The sequence below is a fragment of the Falco peregrinus genome, chromosome 1 (assembly GCF_023634155.1).
Source record: "Falco peregrinus isolate bFalPer1 chromosome 1, bFalPer1.pri, whole genome shotgun sequence".
In the NCBI taxonomy this organism is placed as follows: Eukaryota; Metazoa; Chordata; class Aves; order Falconiformes; family Falconidae; genus Falco; species Falco peregrinus.
The window spans coordinates 10840461-10860352 of NC_073721.1; the positions used below are offsets into that span (position 1 = coordinate 10840461).

Below are 19892 nucleotides of genomic sequence, written 5' to 3' on the forward strand. Positions count from 1 at the left end.
GCTGTAGCAGAGACCCGGTATCAAATACAAAAAATACTATTACAGAGAGCACGTTAGAAGTGGCAGCATGTTGTTGGCTTAGTGTTGCTCTTACTTTATGAAATATTTAACGGTCTTCCAACAAAGGCATCTTTCTAAGTCAGTAACAAGTTGGCTCACTGGGACTATAGCTTAGTTGCTGCTGGTTTGTGGCTTGATCAGTATGCAAGTGCAAAATAACCATGGAAAAAGTTAAGCCAGTTATTTTCTTTTTTTTTTTTTTTTTTTATTAATGCAAGCACATCCAGTCAAACACGGAATATCCTGCTTTATGGTACAGCTTTATATTTAGCATTTCAGCTCAGAATAGCAAAACACAGTATTTAAGGAATGTATCAAACTGAGGGAGGAAAAAGAAAAGGAACCAATGTGGATACTGCATTGATTTCAAGTATATACGAGGACTGATTGACTGGTGAAGTGCACATTCATGTGAAAGCTTTTCTATACATTTACAGAAAGTGTTCTAAAATTGCATTTCAAATATATATTTTTTCTTAAATTTTAAGCATCCCTTTTAAATTTCAATTACATAAACAAAGCTGATATACAATCCTTCTTATAGTGTCCGACAATGTTACTAGCTAGAACATCTCTGAAAGTGCAAAACACTGTAATAATACAGTATAAATATTCTTACTCTAATCCATGGCTGAAGGTCAGTACTTCAGCACAGGAAAAATAGCAGCAGATCATAAGAATTATTCCTTCCCCCTTTCTGGGCTGTTTTTGTTAACAGTTAGTATTCTTCTACTTCCTCCTTTGTGGCGTAACTTGCTTTTTCTCTTTGACGTCAATGCTATGGGAATAGCAAAATGTTGATTTTTCTCCCTCCCTTACCCCAACTTACTCTTCTAATTTTAAGTATTTGGCAAGGGGGGGAATGGAACAGGGAGAGAGGGAAGGCTCTTTAATTTTTCACCATACTGCAGGGCAAATACAATAAATAATATCTACTAAGTGATCGCAGATGCTACATGAAACGGTGGCACTGCTCTTGGTTGTAGGCACTCAGCGAGAAGAGTCTACTGGACTGGAATAAAGCAGACCCTCGGTCCAGCAAGTCTTGCCCCTTCTTCAACAGAAGGCAGAATAAGAAAAAAACCCACCATCTAACTTAAAGTTGATAATTTTTAAAGAAGCTTGTGCAGAGGTCCTCTGCAAGGCTCTAGAAGGGAGGCTGTAACCTCTGTAAACTCAAGGGCCCTGTATAAAAAGTAAAATACTAAAAAAAATAATTATCTAACTGTCTGGCTCAAGTCATTATCTTTACAAATATCCAGTCCTCAACCCTGAAGAGAACAGCAACTGGAAAGGACAGCAGATATTCACGGGTAATAATTTGTTCATTAGATGAAAGAGGTTTTAATCCAAGTCTTTTTTTTTTTTTCATTCTTACTTTCTCACCTGATCTCTGCAATAAGTCTTGAAGTATGGTTTGGGGTGGTTTTTTTTTTCCTGGAAATGAATACCTTGAGTCTTAACAGAAGCTCCTCAGGTGCTCGTTTGGATAGCCAAATTAGGTATGAACTCAAGACTAAAAGGAGAAATTAGAAATGGTAAGCACCAGCAGGTTTACAGATCACCTCTAATTTTGGTACTGACCTGGGTTCAAAGGTTTGACCAATTTCTTCTGGTGTTTTCCCCTTAGATTTCAACGGGTTCTGGCCCAGACAGTTAACCGTGGCTTTCAAAATACTAGAAGAAGCTTGCATCACCAGTTGGTCTTTGCTTTAATTGTCTGTAAGTGCAGACTAGCGTTTTCAAAGGAACCAAGAGAATTAAATGGCCAGTTCAGTTGTAATGAACTCTTCTTAAGCTTCCTCAGAAGTCTTAGCCTTAACTTCAAATCGGACATCTGAGTTTACTTCCCTCTCCCTAGCTCAAATATGATTTTTATTTTCCAAAAAAACATATTGAGCCTGTTTTGCAGAGATAATCTAGGTTAGACATCCTTCTCTTAAACAAAACAACAAAAAAAATCCCTGATTTTAAGAAAGGAAAACACAAACTACTCTGACAGCCAGAATTTAAAGGATAGTTCCCAGAAGTATTAAAACTTAGACATGTGTGCATCTTCACACGTGCACGCACACATACTCACACACAAACGCACATCCCCCAGCAGTTACCCCATCTTACCTCTTCAAATCGTGTAACAAAAATATGTTTGCTGCACCATCAATGTTACAGGCAGGTATACTCTACTTCATGTGCCATATTCTCCGTTTTATTTAAAAAGTACATTGTAGCTGGTTTTGAGACATCCATATTTTTATTTTCTTTACTTCCAGTCCAGCGTAATAGAAGGTACACTAAACGGTATCAGTACCTTGTAAGGCACTATTTTCTGATGTAGGAGAGGAACGCGCTTACTGCAGCTGTCTAAGGCCTTGACTCTACAAACACTCGCTAACACGTGTGGGTGGCATCGCCGATTTGAAGGAGACCCTTCGCTTCAAAGCTAGAGAGACAAGTTGAGTGTTCTGTAGGATACCGGTCCAATGGAGTATTTAACCTGAACACTGGCTTTAGTTGGGATGTGTGTTTTAATTTTTATTTTGGTGGAAGTAATAAAAAATTAAAAATTTGGATGCTGATAGAATAAGATTTCCCCAGGGATACCATCTCCCGCAACACATTTCATCTCTGAGAACAGGGCCCTGCCCTTATATTTAAAATAAAAAACCAAAACCCTTCACTTAAGTGCCTTAAGGTTGACATGTGAAATATTTACCACATTTTATTTCATAAAAGTTACTGTATATACAAAACAGACCTCAGCCAGTGAGGTCTTTCTTAGCTCAGTCCAAGTCTTTCAGGTTGTAAAAACGTGTTCATTCAATGTGCTTCAAAGTCTGCGGATCAGATCCAAAATCCTCAGGCTCTATTAAGCAGAGTTGTCCTAGAATAAGAATTAATAAAACAATTATCTCTTCTATTGTAATAAAAAAAGTTTTACAGTTTTGGTGGAGGTTGGCAGTAGATCTCTCTCGCATTGTTAGCTGGAAGCCTTGCTTCAGGGATAGGTTTTTCAGCCGCTATAAACTGGGATGCATCTACAAATTCCAATAAAGGTGCTGACTTAAAATGAAAATTCAATTTTTGTAACACTACTTCAGGTACTTAAGGTGTGCTGAAGCAAATTAATGTGTGTTTCTCTGTCACCCTAAACTATTGCTTGCTGAATAGCCTAGGATTTAACACAAGGTACATTGATGGTTGTTACAAGCCAAAAGCTTACGTGGGCTTCCTAAAAGTCATTGGGTTCACTGGGAAACGGCGTCCCATCAGGGACAATACAGTCATAATGTAGCTCAGCTGCAGCTCAGGACACATAGGCTTCATTCACTCTTTTATCTGGTAAAGATATGGCAAATCTAAGTGTTTAACGTGATTTACAAAGGTCTAAATCTCTCTTTCTGCAGCGGCCTCAGTATTAGAAGAAATCCCAGTTGAATTAATCGATCTCATCATGTACATGGAAGAGGTGCTCCCCCCTCTCGGAGGGAGGAGGAGTCACTGAGGCTTTCTCCCTTAAGAGCAGGCTGAAAATTAAGAATATTGGTATAAACTTTCATCCTTTTATAAGATTTGGAAGTGCATAGGTATAATAAATGATAGCGCCTTCTTAGTATATCTATATATTTGTTTTCCTGAGAAAAGTGTGTCTGAAAACTGTCTAGGCTATCAAATAACAGTAAAAGAATCTACGTCTGTAGCAAAGCATATTCCCTTTCGTAGTCCCAGCAGTAGTCTCACAGCCTGAACTGATCTGGCTGGAAAAGCTGTATCAAAATCCAAGCCCTACTGAATGTTTTTCAAATTTGGATTTTGAAGAAGAAAAATTGATTCTATTTGGGCCAAAATGGTCCTAAGCAAGTATGCAAAGAGGAGGGAGGAAGCTACTGATCACGTGCCTGCGTAGGTCTGCAAAAAGAGTCATGTTCTGAGGAAGCTTCGTACCTGAGTGTTTTCCAGCTGTCTTTTTCCATGTGGTTTTCTGGACCTTCACTCTCAAAGGATGCAATGAACAGAGCTAGTAAATAAAATTAGAACAATTAGATACATGGGTTCTTTAACTGGAAAAAAATAAAGTGCAATATAGCAGCTGTAACTTAGCAGACTTATAATGAAGTTTATTCTCATCAGAAGCCGATACAGAAGCAATACTTATAAATATTTTTTTTTTGCTTTTTTTTCCATCTGCATATTCTGTCTGCATTTCAACAAGAAGACTCGCTAGAACGTTCAATAAAGGATTTTACCTTCTTCACTATAAATGGGTGCTGTGAGTAGATAGCTCTGGATCTTTTTGTCTTTTTCAAAAGGGCACTCAACCTGCTTCCATGTCAGGAAATCATGAATCTGTCTTGAAATTTCCCAGAATTTCTGCATGAGGTAATTAAAGGAATATTATTAAAGTCATATTTGCCTTCTTTCAAATATGATGTTTTTTTCAATTTCTAAGCCTCTCGTACTTGTTCGTATTCGTGCTGCTTCTCTTAATATCCCTTACGTAGCCTTCGTCCTTGTTAGCCTTTCTTCTTACTGCTCCTTCATCTCCCGTTTTTGCTCCTAGTTCCTCATCTGTTAGTCTCTTTCCCTGATTTCTTCTGAACATAAGGCAGGGTGCAGGGCTAAGGAGTAGCAAATTTTTTGTCTGCCATCATACCTGGTACACTAAAATTCTTATGCTGCTTAATTTCAAGTTCTTTACTTTAAATGTTGGATGAGTACAATGTTCCTTAAAAAAATTCCCATTCCAATTAGCTAACAGTGGACTATCTCTGTATTACTTAACTAATTTTTAATGCTGGGGGTTTGGCTTCTGAAATTTTTTATTATCTTCTCAATCTTTTCATGCATCGGTTTTGGTAACAAATTAACGTTACTCCAATGAGTTCTGCTTATCTGAGTTTTACGTTTTTTTAGCGCATCTGTCCCATGAAAAAATATAAAAAATAACCTCTGTTTCAGTAGACTTTATAAATAACCGTCTAACTGAAGGCAATTACATTCCAGAAGTTTTATGTGATTCTCTTCTGTATATGCAGTTGTGGATTTGCTGGATATGTAATATAAAGATGGCGATGGCAAACACTAGCTTTCACAGAAATGGGTGACGTCATTTCCCCTGGATAATGATACCTCTTTCTGTCTAAATCAGAACCGGCAAATGTTTGTAATGTTCAATGTTTAACTAGCATCACAATTTCTGTAATAGCAAAGTCCTACCTTGAAGTTTATCTGCCCGTTGGGCAAGCGGTTCGTGTGTATTTTGTGCAGAAAGTAGATGTCTTTAATAAACAGGTTGAAGACTGGGATGACTATTTTCTCTCGATTGCTGTTGGCAGTCTGAGATCGCTGTGCAGCTCCTTGCAGGGCTGTGCGGTAATTACAAAAGTTGCTGGATGGATCCATGTGATGCTGTTTTTATGACGGGGGGGGGAAAAAAGGCAGTCAAGTAATATGTTTTCCTAAAAACAGAAAGCTTTGATCTAACTATCAGAGAGTTCATTCTTTATGAATCCGTTGGGCCTCTTTTAGAACTTCCAAGACGGAGCACCTTACACTGATCAGGTCTTGTTTGAGAGGAGGGTTCTGTACTGGCTTTACATCTGTGCTTTGCTTCAATGGTTAATTGAAGACGGAAAGGAAATAATAAATGACTGTTGCAACCCCCCCAACATTCTAACTTGCTGTCACCAATCTTTCTGATGACTATTCCGATGAAGTTTTGTTTTCATTCAGGTCTCCGCTAGATGGAGTACTCCAATTAGTTTTAGGGTAGCAAAACAGCATTTGCTTGGGTGAAAACTACCTTGATGTTGAATGGAAAAAATACATTAGAAAGAAACAACCTAAAGAAAACTTGCATCCACTTTTCTTTGCAGGCAAGTAGGGAGATTGAGATTCAGGAAATACTCTCCCTAATGTTTATATGTTGGTGACCGCTAACAGAGTCGCCTCTCTGGTCTCTGATATTGTCACAGCAAAGGTTTGGATAAAACTATTTGGGGGACTCCTATATAAGGTCTAAAATTTATACATACCTCTAAAACATCAAATTTGGCTGTTTTGACCTTGGACCAAGTTTTCTTTAGCCGTGCCACAGGACTCAGATTCATGCCAGCTGAACGGAGGGTGAAGAGACAAAGAAAGAAATAACTGAGTTGAAAAAAAATGTAGGGCTACGTAACATTGTGTGTGTTCATGAGCACTATGCATCTCGGAAGGCAGTTCAGCCCGACAGACAAAAGTTGTAGATAACATTCACCCGCCTGCACGTTAATCTGTTGCTGGTACGTTCTGCCCCGGTAGAAGCGTGTGTGCTGGTGTGGTCGGCCAATTTCGGGCAAGTATGAGTCTTGCCTGTCAGGTTGTGAAATGGAGTGTCTTCTGTCATCTGTGTTAAGGATACTCACAGATAATAGCCATCATTGAGTTGAAGTTTCCAATATTGAAGCATTCTCTTGCCACATCAATGAAGAACTCCACCATTCTTGTACGCTGCTTTTTCTTTACAACCTGAAAAAAACCCAAACTCGTGATCTGTTAAGACGGAGGGGATGGCCTGAATTTTTGGATGGGATGTTCTGTGAAAGGCATTGTAACAGATTGATTGACTAGATGTTTTAAGACTCTTATCCAGCTAAATCTCATGATGATACAGGCCTTGGGATATTCTGTTAAGATTAATTTTTAATAAAATAACAGAAGTATTTGGGGCTACTACTATCAATTATTTGTCTAGTTGTGGGGGAACATACATTTTTGTTTATACGTGACGTTCAATGTCTTAGGGAATCTTGTATAAACAAGCGGGATGCTTTCAGCAATTTCCTGTTACTGGAAGAGGGAGATAACATGAAGGAAGAATATATGCAAAAAATGTCAACCTCTGAAGAAGGGAGGAAAGACTTAAGACCAGGGGCATGTACCCTGAATGCGAGAATGAGAAGATCAAGACTGGCAATTGTTCTTTTTACTGTGTATATTCTGAAATGACCTCTTGAGAGCAGGTAGTGCTGATCAACTATACAGATTCCCACCCATGCAAACGTGAAGGATCTAGCAAGTGATGCTGAATATCCGCTTTGCAGATTCCTTTAAAAATGGAAATGCAAAATTAATATCCAGCACTGTCTCCAGACTTTGTTTCTAAAAACCATCAATCTTTCTCCCTCTCTCTCTCTCTCTATATATATATTTTTTTTTTTCCCCCTAGATTACATTCATTCACCAAAATCTTCCCCATATTTAGATCTTTGGTCTGGCTTATCTAAAAATGGCTTCTGAGGGGTGACTGCAGACTACTTCACAAGGGAGTGCCCTTTTTCTTTTTTAAAAAAAAAACCAAACCAAACAAACATCTCTTACCTAAATACTTCAGTTTGTGTCATATCAAAAGAAAACGGTCCAGTAGTCAATGGCCTGGCTTAGCTCTTTTGTTTGGCTAGTTTACTAAATGTATTAGCCATACCAGACAGCTCTGGAAGATGTCTTGGTGTGTTTTTGTAATAAGTTTCTGTGAGAGCAGGAAATCTTAAAGAGATTAGGACTGATATATCTGACTTCATGAAAGTGCAGGAGGCATCTGGATTTCCACAGAAGGACTACTGACCAAAAAGAAATAGAGAGAAAATTTCCTACTTGCTAGAATTGGTGCATGTGAATAGGAAACTAGAAGGATTGACATATGCATGAAAAAAGAAAAAAAAAAAAAAAAAAAAAGAAAAAAAGTTTCTGGGGCAGTATAACTTCAATTTCTTTATTTATTATATTACAGAAGTTATTTTAATTTCTAATCAGGCTGTTCTCCCTCTTTTTTTTTTTTTAAAAAAAAAAAAAACCTCTCCAGTAGTCTACTTTCTTTCCACACTTCTGAAGAAAGTTTATTTCTGATTTTTCTACAACAAAACCAAATAGGTGACAGTGCTAACAATCTCTAAATGCAGTGGAAGGACAGCTGCTTATTGGTAAATCTTTGCTCAAAGATGAGTCTCTTTTGAGAATTTATGGATTTTAAAACAAAAGAAACATCCAAAAGAGCTCATAACTCAAACTCCATACAAGTTCCATTTATTGTATGACTAATGCTGCTAGGGAAGCTGCACAGGATTCGACAATATATGCAAAGCCAAACACAGCCGTGAACTCTTAATCATACAAGCATGCAAATAATGTAATGCTTGAGTAATGCCATTATCTTTAATTGCAGTGCTAATGTTTAAATCTCTATCGGACCACTGCCTGCCTTTTGTTCTTAAGGCCAGGATCACTTTGCTGTCTGGTTTCCTGTGAGTACTTACCCGACAAATCTCTGTAGCCACCAGCATGCTGAGACAATTGAACCAGTTGTCATAGGCCTCCAAGTTATAGGTTTTGGTCACATCGCCTCGGCACTGTAAGGGAACCAGCCACATGTTAATCCTATCCTGTGTCGTGATAAAGTCAGCATAACAAAGGATTAAGTTTATTTTCATGTCTTGATAAAATCTTGTTGGGCCTTTTTTAAGGCAAGAGCTTAAACAAGGTTAGAAAATGTCAGCCTTTTTTGCACAGGGTATACTCGAATTATGGAGGTTCTTTACCCTGGTTATTCTTTTTATTTCTTTTTCCCTCCGTACCCCTTCTTGTACCTTGTGATTATCCATGGAGTCCATGTGGCTGACAATCTGCATCAGATCCTCTGGGTAAATGTTGCTCACTCTTTCCTGTGTTTGGAGAGATGAGAGATTGTCACTGTGCAGACGAACAGGGATGTCAATGAAAAACACATCAATAAAGCCAAAGTTAGGAGAATGTTTTGGTAACTTTCATCTTCCGACAGTGTAGGTGCGTGAGGTGTTTTTAATCGCTGTGCCTAATTGGTCTTGTTTGTTACTTTGGTTGTTATTTGGTTAAAACATTGGAGGCTTTCAGTGAAGCCGTGGCAATATTCATGTTGGTAAGTATATTAATATTTAATAAATGGAAAATAATTAACACAAACTAGCATCTCACCAGTTCGATATAGGTCAGCTGCTGTGCCAGGATCAGAGGGTCACAGCACACGCTCAGGATGTCCTTCTGAGTTGACTGTGGCTTGGTTTTGAGGATGGTGCCTTTGTCGGTAACAGGTTGCCGGAATTTCTCTCTGATTTCCTGGTACTGGCTCCGTGTGGAGAGGGCCATCAGGAGATTCTGTGTCATCTGGCTAATGATCTTTTTCACTGTTCCATTTTCCTAAGCAAAAAGCAGAAACAATGACCTCTAGCTCTCGCAGACACAGATTGCTAAAGAATTTCTGACTGGGAAAAATAAATGCCTATTACTCATTTTCTTTTGTCTTATCTGAGCTGACCATCCCGTGACAAACGAACTTGTCCTGACTGCCCGCACAGCTCCCTGATGGCATCATTAGGGCAGCCTGCCTTCCCGGCTCTGTTCCACTTGCCTGGCTGGTCTGCTCCTTGCAGCATTTTTTGGCTAGTACCCCTTTCAAAGGCACCCATGTGAGCGGCTTAAAAGCGGATATACCGAAAGGTGGTTGAGTTGCTTGTCCAAGGCTTCTTGGATCCATGTGTACCAAGTGCCAAAATGCTCTCTTCTCATTCTGATCAGACTCGCTGATGATCTAGCCCAGGCAGAATCCAGGAAATTCACATTATGTCCAGGAATATACCTTGGCTTGACTTTGAACAACTACAGCATCCAAAGACTTCGGTAAAAGCCCAGTATACTTCGTGTTCTTGGACAAGTAAAATGCATTTCTGTTCATCAGATGCAGATTTTAAACATAGGATCTGTAAGGATACGTACTGGTAAAGCTAAGAAATATAATTCATCTGCTCAGTGTTTTGACAACTACAGCAAGCTGAATTCTTTCTGCCATTGATTGATTGTGTCCTATAGGCATTGCACTATGAGATCAACCCTGAAGTGCGAACTTGATTGCTTTCCTACTTCTCCATCCCTCCTGTTACTTCTTGAAATGACCCAGGTTCTCTGAGCATCTTCTTCATGCTGCTGAAAAAAACAACTCTACCAAAGACAGTCAGTCCATCTCCTCTTTCCTACACAACTATTATCTTGCTTTCATGCAAATTATTTCGCGTGAAGTTAGACACAAGGTGAACAGTTAAGTTTACAACCTGCTGTGCTGGTTTCTGCCAGCCAACTGGATGAACTAGAAAGAACTGCAATGAATCTATGATTGTTCAAACCACTAATATGCAGTGACTGAAATTCCATAGCAATGTGAGACACAATGACTACCAAATACTTGTATATTGCCCGCTGTAATTAAGCAATAATAGTGTCAGAATGTTGCTTTACAAGGCAATGATCTGACTCCCAGGAGAAATCAAATAAAAAGCTGAGGGCAGTGTAGCTCATCTTGAGGCAAGTGGGTTACTGCTGAACAGTAGCTGGCTGGAGCCATTTCTGATACTGTGCTACAAATATTCAGAAATGGCAAGGGTGAGTGGACTAATATAAAATGCTAATTTTGCTCTCTGGTACACTGAACTTGCAATTAGAAATTGTTTGACTTCAGCTGCTATGCCCAGTTTACTCGTGTGTCTGGGAGGAAACCGAGTTTCTAGATACGGGTCAGAGAGAACCAAACTTGAAGGCAGGTGGGAGTGTTGCAGGTATTATGTGACAGTGAACAAAGAAACTGCAGTGATGTCAAAACCTATGGCTTGCTTCAGCTACTGTGAATTTATTAGAGACTTAATACAAATGCCCTTAGAATTTTGGCAGCTTCCTTTCTTTCTTAGTCTTACCTTAAATTTTCTTGTCAGAAAATAAGTTAATGAGTGTACAATAATTTGTCCTTGTTTGAGTTTAAACAAGACATTTGTACTCCGCTTGGGGACAGTCCTGGTTGTAGCTATAGCTATTTGGCGTGCTGTCCGGTGCTACTAGGACAAGCACCTAACTGCTTTGTGAGAGTTCTCATTTGACTTTCTCTATCTTATTTATGGAGAGTAGTGTCCAAAGGGGATTTAGAAAAGTTTTTAAAATACGAAATAACCCCCCAAACCATTACAGTAATCCCTAGCTGAAGCACAGTATGGGTAATTTCTTGTGGTAACAAATACTGAGAGCAAGAGCTGCTTTCTGTCAGTGTCAAATCAGGTTTCCTAGGGGTCAGATGTGGCATAGCTCTTCACGGATCAAACTTGACTCTTAGCCTTGTTAAGGGGAGAAAGACAGTGATGCTGTAATTAACGGATGCCATCAGATTTCTCGGACACAAGAGCACTAAGCCATTTCATGAAGATGTGTTTTTCTCAAACGACAATATATTCATACATAACAGAGTGGGAGGGAAGGGGAAGAGAAAGTAAGGCCACGACTTTGTTCTAGTTCAAAGTAACAGACAAATTAAATACTAAGATACAGATGCCAAATACAACCTCTGCTGAGTCTGCCTTCGCAGTAGTATCTCTGCCAACATACACGTCTTTGCCCTTGTCTAACAAAGGGAATAGAAGGCATGTTATGATCCCGTTTCCTTTTCCCCTCCTACTAAGGCACTGACATTTTCATAGTAGCATCCAGGTAAACAGCTTCGCTGATGCAACAAGTGACATACTTCCTTTTGACAACTCAGTAACACCTAATTGTATTGTGTCCTATCACCGATTCATGCAGTGCCGTCAAACCTGTTCTTCATTTTTCTTAGACCTGAATCAACAAAAACACATAATAAAGTTGTCTTCCCACTTCCTGCTAATTGTTCTCAGAAAACATCTTGAAGTTGTGGGTTTAAAAACGAGGAGAAGCTTCTACTTCTGTAGAAGTAAGCCTTCACATTCATACAAATGCTTTACAATTAATTCCCTTGCAGTTCTTGATTACCAGCGGACAGAAGGAAGCCTATAGTTGCAGTCACTTTCTCCACGAGGAAAAAAGGGTAGGGTTTCAGTTCAGAGGAAAAAAACCCAAACAAACCAGTAACGCACAAAACAAAAACCAAACAGAAAACTAACAGCCCTTGTTTTATTTGAATTTGCTTTATCCGTTTGCTTTAGAAAAGTCTTTTTGAGGTCTAGTTTTCTTCATATGCTAGAAACTCAGAGCTGTAAGACTGGTGATTGACTAGCTAGCAGAGCTAGCCCCTTCTGCACCCCATCCATTTTTCATATCGTCATGACTGCTTTGTCTCTTCCTCTTGCACTTGATGATTGCACGTAGGCAGTTTCTGTTAATGCACCATTAAGTTCATCACTCAGCCCATGTCCTGCAGTTACACTGACAGCTTAGCAACAGCTGCTGTAGTCCATTTAGAAAATACTGCGTGCGGGAGCAAGGGTCGGTATACAATATGATAAACTATATATAAAGGCTGACAAATACTGCTTTACTACTAAATGTTTTTTCTCCCCCCCTTCCCCGACCCCTACCTCATCACACTGGGTGATCCTGTGAGCAATCTCCTTCAACTCTTTCATGGATTTCTCATCTTGGAAATCATAGGGGAAAGTTTCAGTCCATTCCTTCAGGAGCTGAATGATTTTGGCAGCGAAGGATTTTAGCTTTGCCTAGAAAGAAACAACGAGTTGATTACGGACCACAGATCTTCCTGACTGCAGAGTAAATTAGCTGATGAGGGCTCACATAAAACTAGAGACACCCTTGAAAACACTTTGCATTAGTAGTAGGTGAAGGGGATAAAAAAGAACGTATTTAGCTGTGAGCCAGCTTCCCAAATAGTATGATTTAGCTTCCTTTTGTGATAGCTTGGTAATGTCTCTTACCAAACACTTTGAAGATATTTTCAAGGTTAGTGGTATAAAGCCAGGAAGACGACAGAATAGTTTAAGTGACTTATTTGATTGAAGTCAATGGGACTTAAGCTGACTTATGCCACCTGAGGCAGCAGTACCTTATCGTTTGGATTCAAATGCATACAAACTGCAGCACTCTACCAAGCATCTTTCATGAGAAGCGTTCACAAAGACATTTTTTTTCTATAGAATTTATCGGGCCCTCCAGATTGAGCTGTGTTATTAAAATAAAAGAATAACAGGGAAGATGTGTGTGTTCTCTCTATGACATCTAAATCAAAACAGATTTCAAAAATAAAAAGTATTGGCTCTTTCTCAAAAAGCTATCAACCACAGAAAGGGGAGGGAGAGCTATTGTCAAAGTTCTCCTGTCACCTGTGAATCTTCTAAGGCTTTTCATCAGTTAGACCTGAACTGGATTCCCATTACTCCACTGATAGCAACAGGCAGCGGCATCAGTAAGTCCAAGGGAGCACACTTGTAAAATTGGGAGTGTGAGTGCTAAGAACGCTTTTAATGAACAAGGAGACTCAAAACTTAATTCAGGTTATATCTACCCTCCCACCCAACTTGTGACGCGTGGAGGAAGAAGAGGAAGTTTTCATTTGTGTTTACCTCCCCGCCTGTGTAAGCTACAGCAGTTCCTGCTCCCCACAGACAGCATGCTTTCTGCACCGCACTCCCCGTCAGCATCTTAGGGGTTACAGAAGGTGACTTAGCATGTGGCTTCGCCACAGGAAATCAGTGTATTTTCTTTTAAGACAAAAAGAGAAGGTCTTCCAAGAATTGGTAGGAACTCCTGACAAAACATCCTCTGATCATAGTGTGTCCCCGTTTGGTTGACTTTTTTTGGTTTTGATTAAATAATCTAAGCTTCCCCCGCAACCCTTCCCCCCCCCTTTTTTTTAACATCTCACTGGTATGTAGCCAGTGGAAGTATTAATAAGGATTATTAATAAAAACTTTGAAGTTAAACCATGCACCCTTGAATCCTCAGTCTGAAAATGAGCCGGTGCTCCTTGTAAGTCTGAAGGGAACATTTTGCTTTTCTTTCAGAGCTGCAAACCTCACTCTGCTAGCTTGCTTCTCCTAGCTGTTTTTATTGACAGCATTTAACTGATCCTGCTAGTGAGACAAGCACAGAATAGTTGGATGGTGAGGGCAAAAAGAAAACATCCCCGTTCTCTTTGCCAGTAGTAGGCGTTCCTGCAAAGCAATCTCTGCTAGTGCCACTGCAGAGCCCAACTTCAATGTATTTCTAGACAGTGTAGGACAGAGCTCCAGATTTGCAGTTGTCTGTCCTCCAAACTCCTTTTGTCATCTGCCTTGGGGAAAAGACAATTTATGCTGCTTTGCTAGGAAATGCATGGAGCCTGACATTATTAAAAGAATAATCTGTAGGTGGTGATAGAAAATTAATTAGCCAGCTGGTGCCCTTCCGTTCAATTAAACTTAACAGGTACGTGCCTACTCCTGTAGCACCTTGTGGTAAACAAAACTGGTTGGTTTTTTAAATTATTATTTGTATTAATTATCCTGACTATCCTTTCTTAACTTTTGAAGCTGGAAAAGGAGGGATGGGGGCAGGAAAGGTTCCAAAAATCTTTCCTTAGGCCATGGCAGCATCTCCATATGGACACTGACTTCTCATCTCATGTATCTACTCAAGTTGTTAGGGTTTGCTTCCTTCATGACTGAAAGCTAGGCATCTGTTGCAAGACAAACTGCAAACCACATCACTCTTCATGTAATTACTCTTCAGGTGTAAAAGAGCTTAGTGTTTTGTCAGAGGCTTTTAATGCTCATGGAAATAAGGTATGCCTCCTAAGAACAACGCTAAAAACCAGCGATACAGTGAACATGAGATTCCTGTTTCATGAGCACCTTGATGAAACCCAAAGCGGTGTGACAGGCTTGATGCACATAATTTGTGACAACCTAGATAGAAATCACACATGTAGGTGGGTAGCAGCACACATTTTCCTTTTTGTCATGGCTGCAATAAACCTACCGACCTACCGTAGTCCTACTCCAGATGTAAACCTGCCCTTGTGAGGCCTGACACGGAGTTCTCTGGAGTTTATGGCAATGCTTCTCCCATAAATATTTCTTTGAGAAGAAAAATATCTCTATTAATTTAAGTACTGTGGATCAGTCCTGTTCTGCATGAGACAAGACAGGCAGGACTGAGAAACAGCTACCAAGCAGGACGGAGGCAATAGCAGTATGTGCTTGCAGGAAAGGGAAAAGCAGTATGTGCTTGTAGGAAAAATGACAGCGACCTGGTTAAGGGTATTGTGATTTTTGGTTTTAAAAAGGAGAACTTACTGGTGACAAAAACCAAAGAGAACTCATTATTTTTGAAGCGACTTACGCATTCCAAGACAGACAAGACAAGCTTAACAGAAATGAACTTATCTTTATTACTTTTTAAACTCTTGATTTAAAAAACACCCCCAAGCTGCAGAAATAACGCGCCACAATTTTAACAACAGTTTTTTCCACTGAATAATACTATACAAGTGGTTTTTTTCTGTGACAATCTTGTTTGGGTCTTTCAAATCACTAATGCACTTACAGAGAGTTAAATCTTATCCTTTATGGTCAAGCTTAAATACTGCCCTGTATATTATAATTGATGTAATAATACAGCCCCCCCTTTTGTGAGTGTCCAAAAGGACTCTGAGCAGGCTCCAAGGCGTCCCTGACTGTTTCGCTTTTTAATCCACTTTTCTCTGCGTTGTTTGCTATAGGAGTTTTTGGCTAGCCAGCTAGCCAGTAATGTCAAAAACAAAGAAATGATAAGTATTGTGGTGTGTAACCTCAAAACCTGGCTCCTTGCCACTTTTTCGGCTCGCACGCTATTCAGGCAACAAGTCAGCCAGCTTCTCGTCTTAAAAGATTTGCATAAGCAAACTATCAGAAATGATCAGAGCTGCTTTAACTGCTTTTGCCAGCTATTTCTCGCTACGGAGCCGCTTAATTAGAAGGTGTTGGTACCTGATGATACGTTAATGGGTTATGACTGTGAATTCACAGTGTCTTGAGTTGAGAATTCCTATGCTGCGTGTAAATTGAGTTTTTATTTGTGGCCAGATAGAAAAACAAATGCTAGTGGCCAAACTGTTCTGTAAAACGTTCAGGTGCTTGCAGTAGAGGCCTGTAGAGTAGAGTCATTTGTTGAGAGGGATGTCAAAAGTTTGTGGTGTTTTCCAACAATTTTGTGTTTAGTGGGTGGGGAAAAAATTACAGTTTATATTAAGGGGGTAGGCAGGGATCAAGGGGCATAGTAGGAAAAGCAACCAGCAAAGCATGTACGTTAAAGCAGCCTCCGAAACACTCATGTTTTATTGTCACCCTGCTGCTTGTTGGTTTACCTGTAGGCCCGTTTCCAAACTGTCAGCACAAGGTGTGAGAGCGTGGGTGTTTAGAATATGAGCTTCTATATTTTATATCCTGTTGTTAGGATGTAATGCTATTTCATTTCAGTGTGGAAGCCATGATATCATCTTTTTTAACACATATGCTGAAAAGCCAGAATAATGCTACTTTAGAGCGAATATCTCGTGTTTTAACAGCCAGATGATTTAGTCCCCAGGTACTGTTTTCATTTAAAAATCTCCTAAGTGTATTGTTATCCACAAAAGTTACATCGTATATTTTTACATCTTATTTTTAAATCCAAGTATTTCATGCATGTATTTTGACACTAGCTACTTACAGCAGTCGTTGTCTTCATATGTCTATAGATCAGCTTTACTCAATCCATGTTGTGGGTGGTCCCAGCATCTCTTACAAGCCCCTACCTCTGTTGTTCAGTTAGGTGTTGCTGAGGAACCACTGCGATTTACAGAGCACCGGTTTGAGGTTGCTCAGTCACAAGCTAGTTCAGCAGTGGCCATGGGAATGGTTATCACCTCTGTGTGTAAAGCTGGATGCAGCAGTTCTTGCACCTGCTTTCCCTGACCCCTTGAACTCCCCAGCACCTACAGGATGAGTTGTATAGCTATTTGGTGAGTAGACTGGGGGACTGACCTGGATGAAAGTAATTTTGCACCAAGTGGTTAGTTTTTCCTGGGGAGTCATTTTGTGCTATAATAAGAGACTGCACCCCAGGAACAGTACAGGAGAAAGAAGCCCTTAGGGGTCAGCATTGCTGTCAAAACCCCTGTATTACCAAACCACAGGGTTACCTTTTGTGCTCCCCACTTGAGTCCTGATGCAACAAAGAGAAAGCGAGATGGGACTATCAACATGCTGAGATTAGGAATGTAAGTAACTCCTCACCATAGAAGAACGGATCCAAAATGTGCCCAGGATCTGAACAATTTAGGTCTTTAAATACTTGCTGATTTCATCCTTTTTTCTGATGTTCTTATTTGCATCCCAGCTTGGACTATTCTGGTACTTGAATTTCAGTCAAAAGTCCTTCAATACCACTTTCCACAATGGTAAGACTTAGATGGATTCAAGTGCAGATCACAAACTGACTCAGTTTGGCTTAATTGTTTGTTGTAAAACCACGTGGTCACATGTGTCAGTCAGCACAGGCTACCATTTTCAGTAGTGCACCCCTTAATTTTTGTGAGAGAGAACGTCCTGATTTGCTGTTACACCCCACCAGTAACCTACAGCAAAGCACTCAACCCTAATAGGATGGGGATGGTAAGGGTGACTGGAGAAAGGGGAATCGGATTCAAGGATGACCTAACTTGATGAAAGCCTGAAAGCGCAAAGCGACTTGCTGGGCAGGTTTCATGGCAGATCCGCATTGCTCCGGTGCACCGCACTGAGCTGCAGCTCATAAGCAAAGTTTTATTTCCAGCCGCTGTATCTGACTGGTAAGGTAGTACATACCCTGTGTCTGTGGCTAGCACAGCAGCAATGGTACTTCAAGGGAAAAGACCCAAATAAGAGAGCATCCAGTAACACATGCCAATTACAACTTCAATTTATTCTTTATCAATCTATTTAGACTTACAATGGGAAGGAGGAAGTGGGAAATAAATGGCAGTAGCGCAGCTAGTTGAAGGACATAATGGTTCATTTACCTTTTCTGCCTCAGTCCCCGCTTCTAGCTGCTGCTTCTGTTTAATGCAGATCTGCCCCACTTTAGCCAGGAGCTCGTGTGGGTGAATGAAGACTCGAGAGCTCAACAGGAAAGTGAAGATGTAAGTCCTCTGTGGAAATAGAGAGAGAAAAAAAAAAAAAAAAAGTGAATAACTTTAGGGAAAAAAAAAAAAAGTCTTCCTTTTGAAAAAACTATTCCATAAACCACAAATGTAACTTCTATTCACTTAAGACATTTTATAATTTTTCCTGTCTCCAGAGACGTGGTGGTCTTTTCTAGCTGTGTTAAAAGGAAATGCTGTAGGTTTCAAGGCTGTTAATGTGGTGTTTTCACATTGCCAAATCACTTCCCTTTAAAATGCCAAACTTAATATGCTAAACTAGTCATCACTCACCAAAAAGACAAATGAAATATGCCCAATGCAGGGCGTCACGCCTCTCCAGCACTACTATTTCTGCTGCTTTGTTTCTTTAAGAGTGATTGTTTTTCACTGAGCTGCAGAAAACCACTTCATGTGTATTCCAAACCACAGCTGTAATTTCTTTATGTACAGGGTTTTTTTGTTCCTTTTTCCCACAATCACTGACACAAGCTTTAGCTTAGATTGGGGCCATATGACAATAATTTAGTTTTAAGCTCGACTTTACTTATTTGGGGCCTGTTTCACAGTCTTGTGAGTAAAAACACTGCTAATAAATGCCAACAATTATTATTTCTCACAAGAAATAGCCTCTCCGTTTGTATTTTAAAAGCTGTAATGCATCCCATTCTGAATCGTACTCTGGACAGTTTAGTCGAGGTGAGAATGCCTTCATGTCTTAGTCTTGGTTCAGTGTTTGAAACTTGCCTTCTGCGTTTGAATGTGATTGCTGCAGTAATGACAGTAGCATCTCATAAGCACTTCTGTTTTTCCTCTAGGCTTTGTGACAAAATATGGAGTTAGGAAATAGCAGGGGATCTTCCTGACAATGGATTTCAATTAACCTTTGTTACGTTTGCAGTGTGCACTGTTACTTCACACTGTGGTTTTAGAAATGCGATGTGGTAGGCCATAGCCAAGTGTGCATATAAACAGTCAATGTGCGCATCTACCGCTTTGGACAGGGCAAGTAAATTGAGACATCTAAAAACCTGAGACCAGTTGTCTAAAATGTGGCATCTCTAGTATCAGCTATATCTGGCTAATCTACCGAATTCTGCTGCTTGCAGTCTCTAACAAACGCCCATCGTAAAATAATAATGGTATCTTTAGGACTCCAAAAAAGGTTATGGGGTTTATCTCTCTAATCACAACACAACGTGCTATTAATGAAAAATGTTTCTACTTCTAAAGTACTCAGTGTGCTCTATAATATAAATTTAGCACTAAACTCCACTAAATATCAGAAGGGTAAAAAGGAATGTGGTTTTTGGTGGTTCTTTTTTTAAAAAAAACACAAATTAACTAGAAGTCACAGGGTTCTGGAAGTGAGTGTAATAGATTAAGGATATATATATATATCTACTTAGCATCCAACTCTGTCCTGAGCTAATGAAAGAACAGAGTGAAGTGTGACACAGCACAGATATTTGAAATGCTCATTCTGATTTGAAGCTCTTATTAGCACGGTGGTTCATGTATTAAATTAGCAATAGCACTAATTCTGTACAATCAAACCTGGGGATAATCCATAGTCTTTGCCTTGCCTGTTGTTTATGAATAGAAGAAGAGAGGAGAAGGGTTAACTGGATGGACAGTTTGGGTCAGGTTCTTGAGTGGTGCTTCCACTGATGCCTACAGAAGATGGACAGCTGGGGCCACCTAACAATTGGGCTCTTGGTGACTTTGAGCAGGTGGCCAGGGCAGCGGCGGGATACCGACAGTGTGGCTTCTCTTCTTGATGGCATGGTTGCAAACATCCCACACAAGTGAACACTGGGAAAACTTAAGAAAATGGGCTTCTGTTTGGTATTTTGTTTATGTATGTCTCCAGAATTTCAGCATTTATATTTACATT

The 19892-nt window shown here is 39.8% G+C and overlaps 1 protein-coding gene across 3 annotated transcripts in view; it reads right to left on the reverse strand.

Moving 5' to 3' along the window:
• Positions 1-240: 240 nt before the first annotated feature.
• The window catches only part of RASGEF1A (RasGEF domain family member 1A), a 54163-nt gene continuing 34511 nt past the window's right edge, over positions 241-19892 (reverse strand). For 2 of the 3 annotated variants that reach the window (XM_055795950.1, XM_055795939.1), the window contains exons 3-13: positions 17876-18004; positions 12441-12578; positions 9049-9270; positions 8685-8759; positions 8355-8480; positions 6468-6570; positions 6096-6175; positions 5278-5469; positions 4308-4431; positions 4006-4078; positions 241-2944 (exon numbers count right to left, since the gene is read on the reverse strand). In XM_055795950.1, the coding sequence (XP_055651925.1) occupies positions 2920-2944; positions 4006-4078; positions 4308-4431; positions 5278-5469; positions 6096-6175; positions 6468-6570; positions 8355-8480; positions 8685-8759; positions 9049-9270; positions 12441-12578; positions 17876-18004 (1287 nt within the window). In that variant the 3' untranslated portion in view covers positions 241-2919. The remainder of the gene's footprint in view (positions 2945-4005; positions 4079-4307; positions 4432-5277; positions 5470-6095; positions 6176-6467; positions 6571-8354; positions 8481-8684; positions 8760-9048; positions 9271-12440; positions 12579-17875; positions 18005-19892) is intronic. The other variant, XM_055795956.1, reaches the window with a different exon arrangement.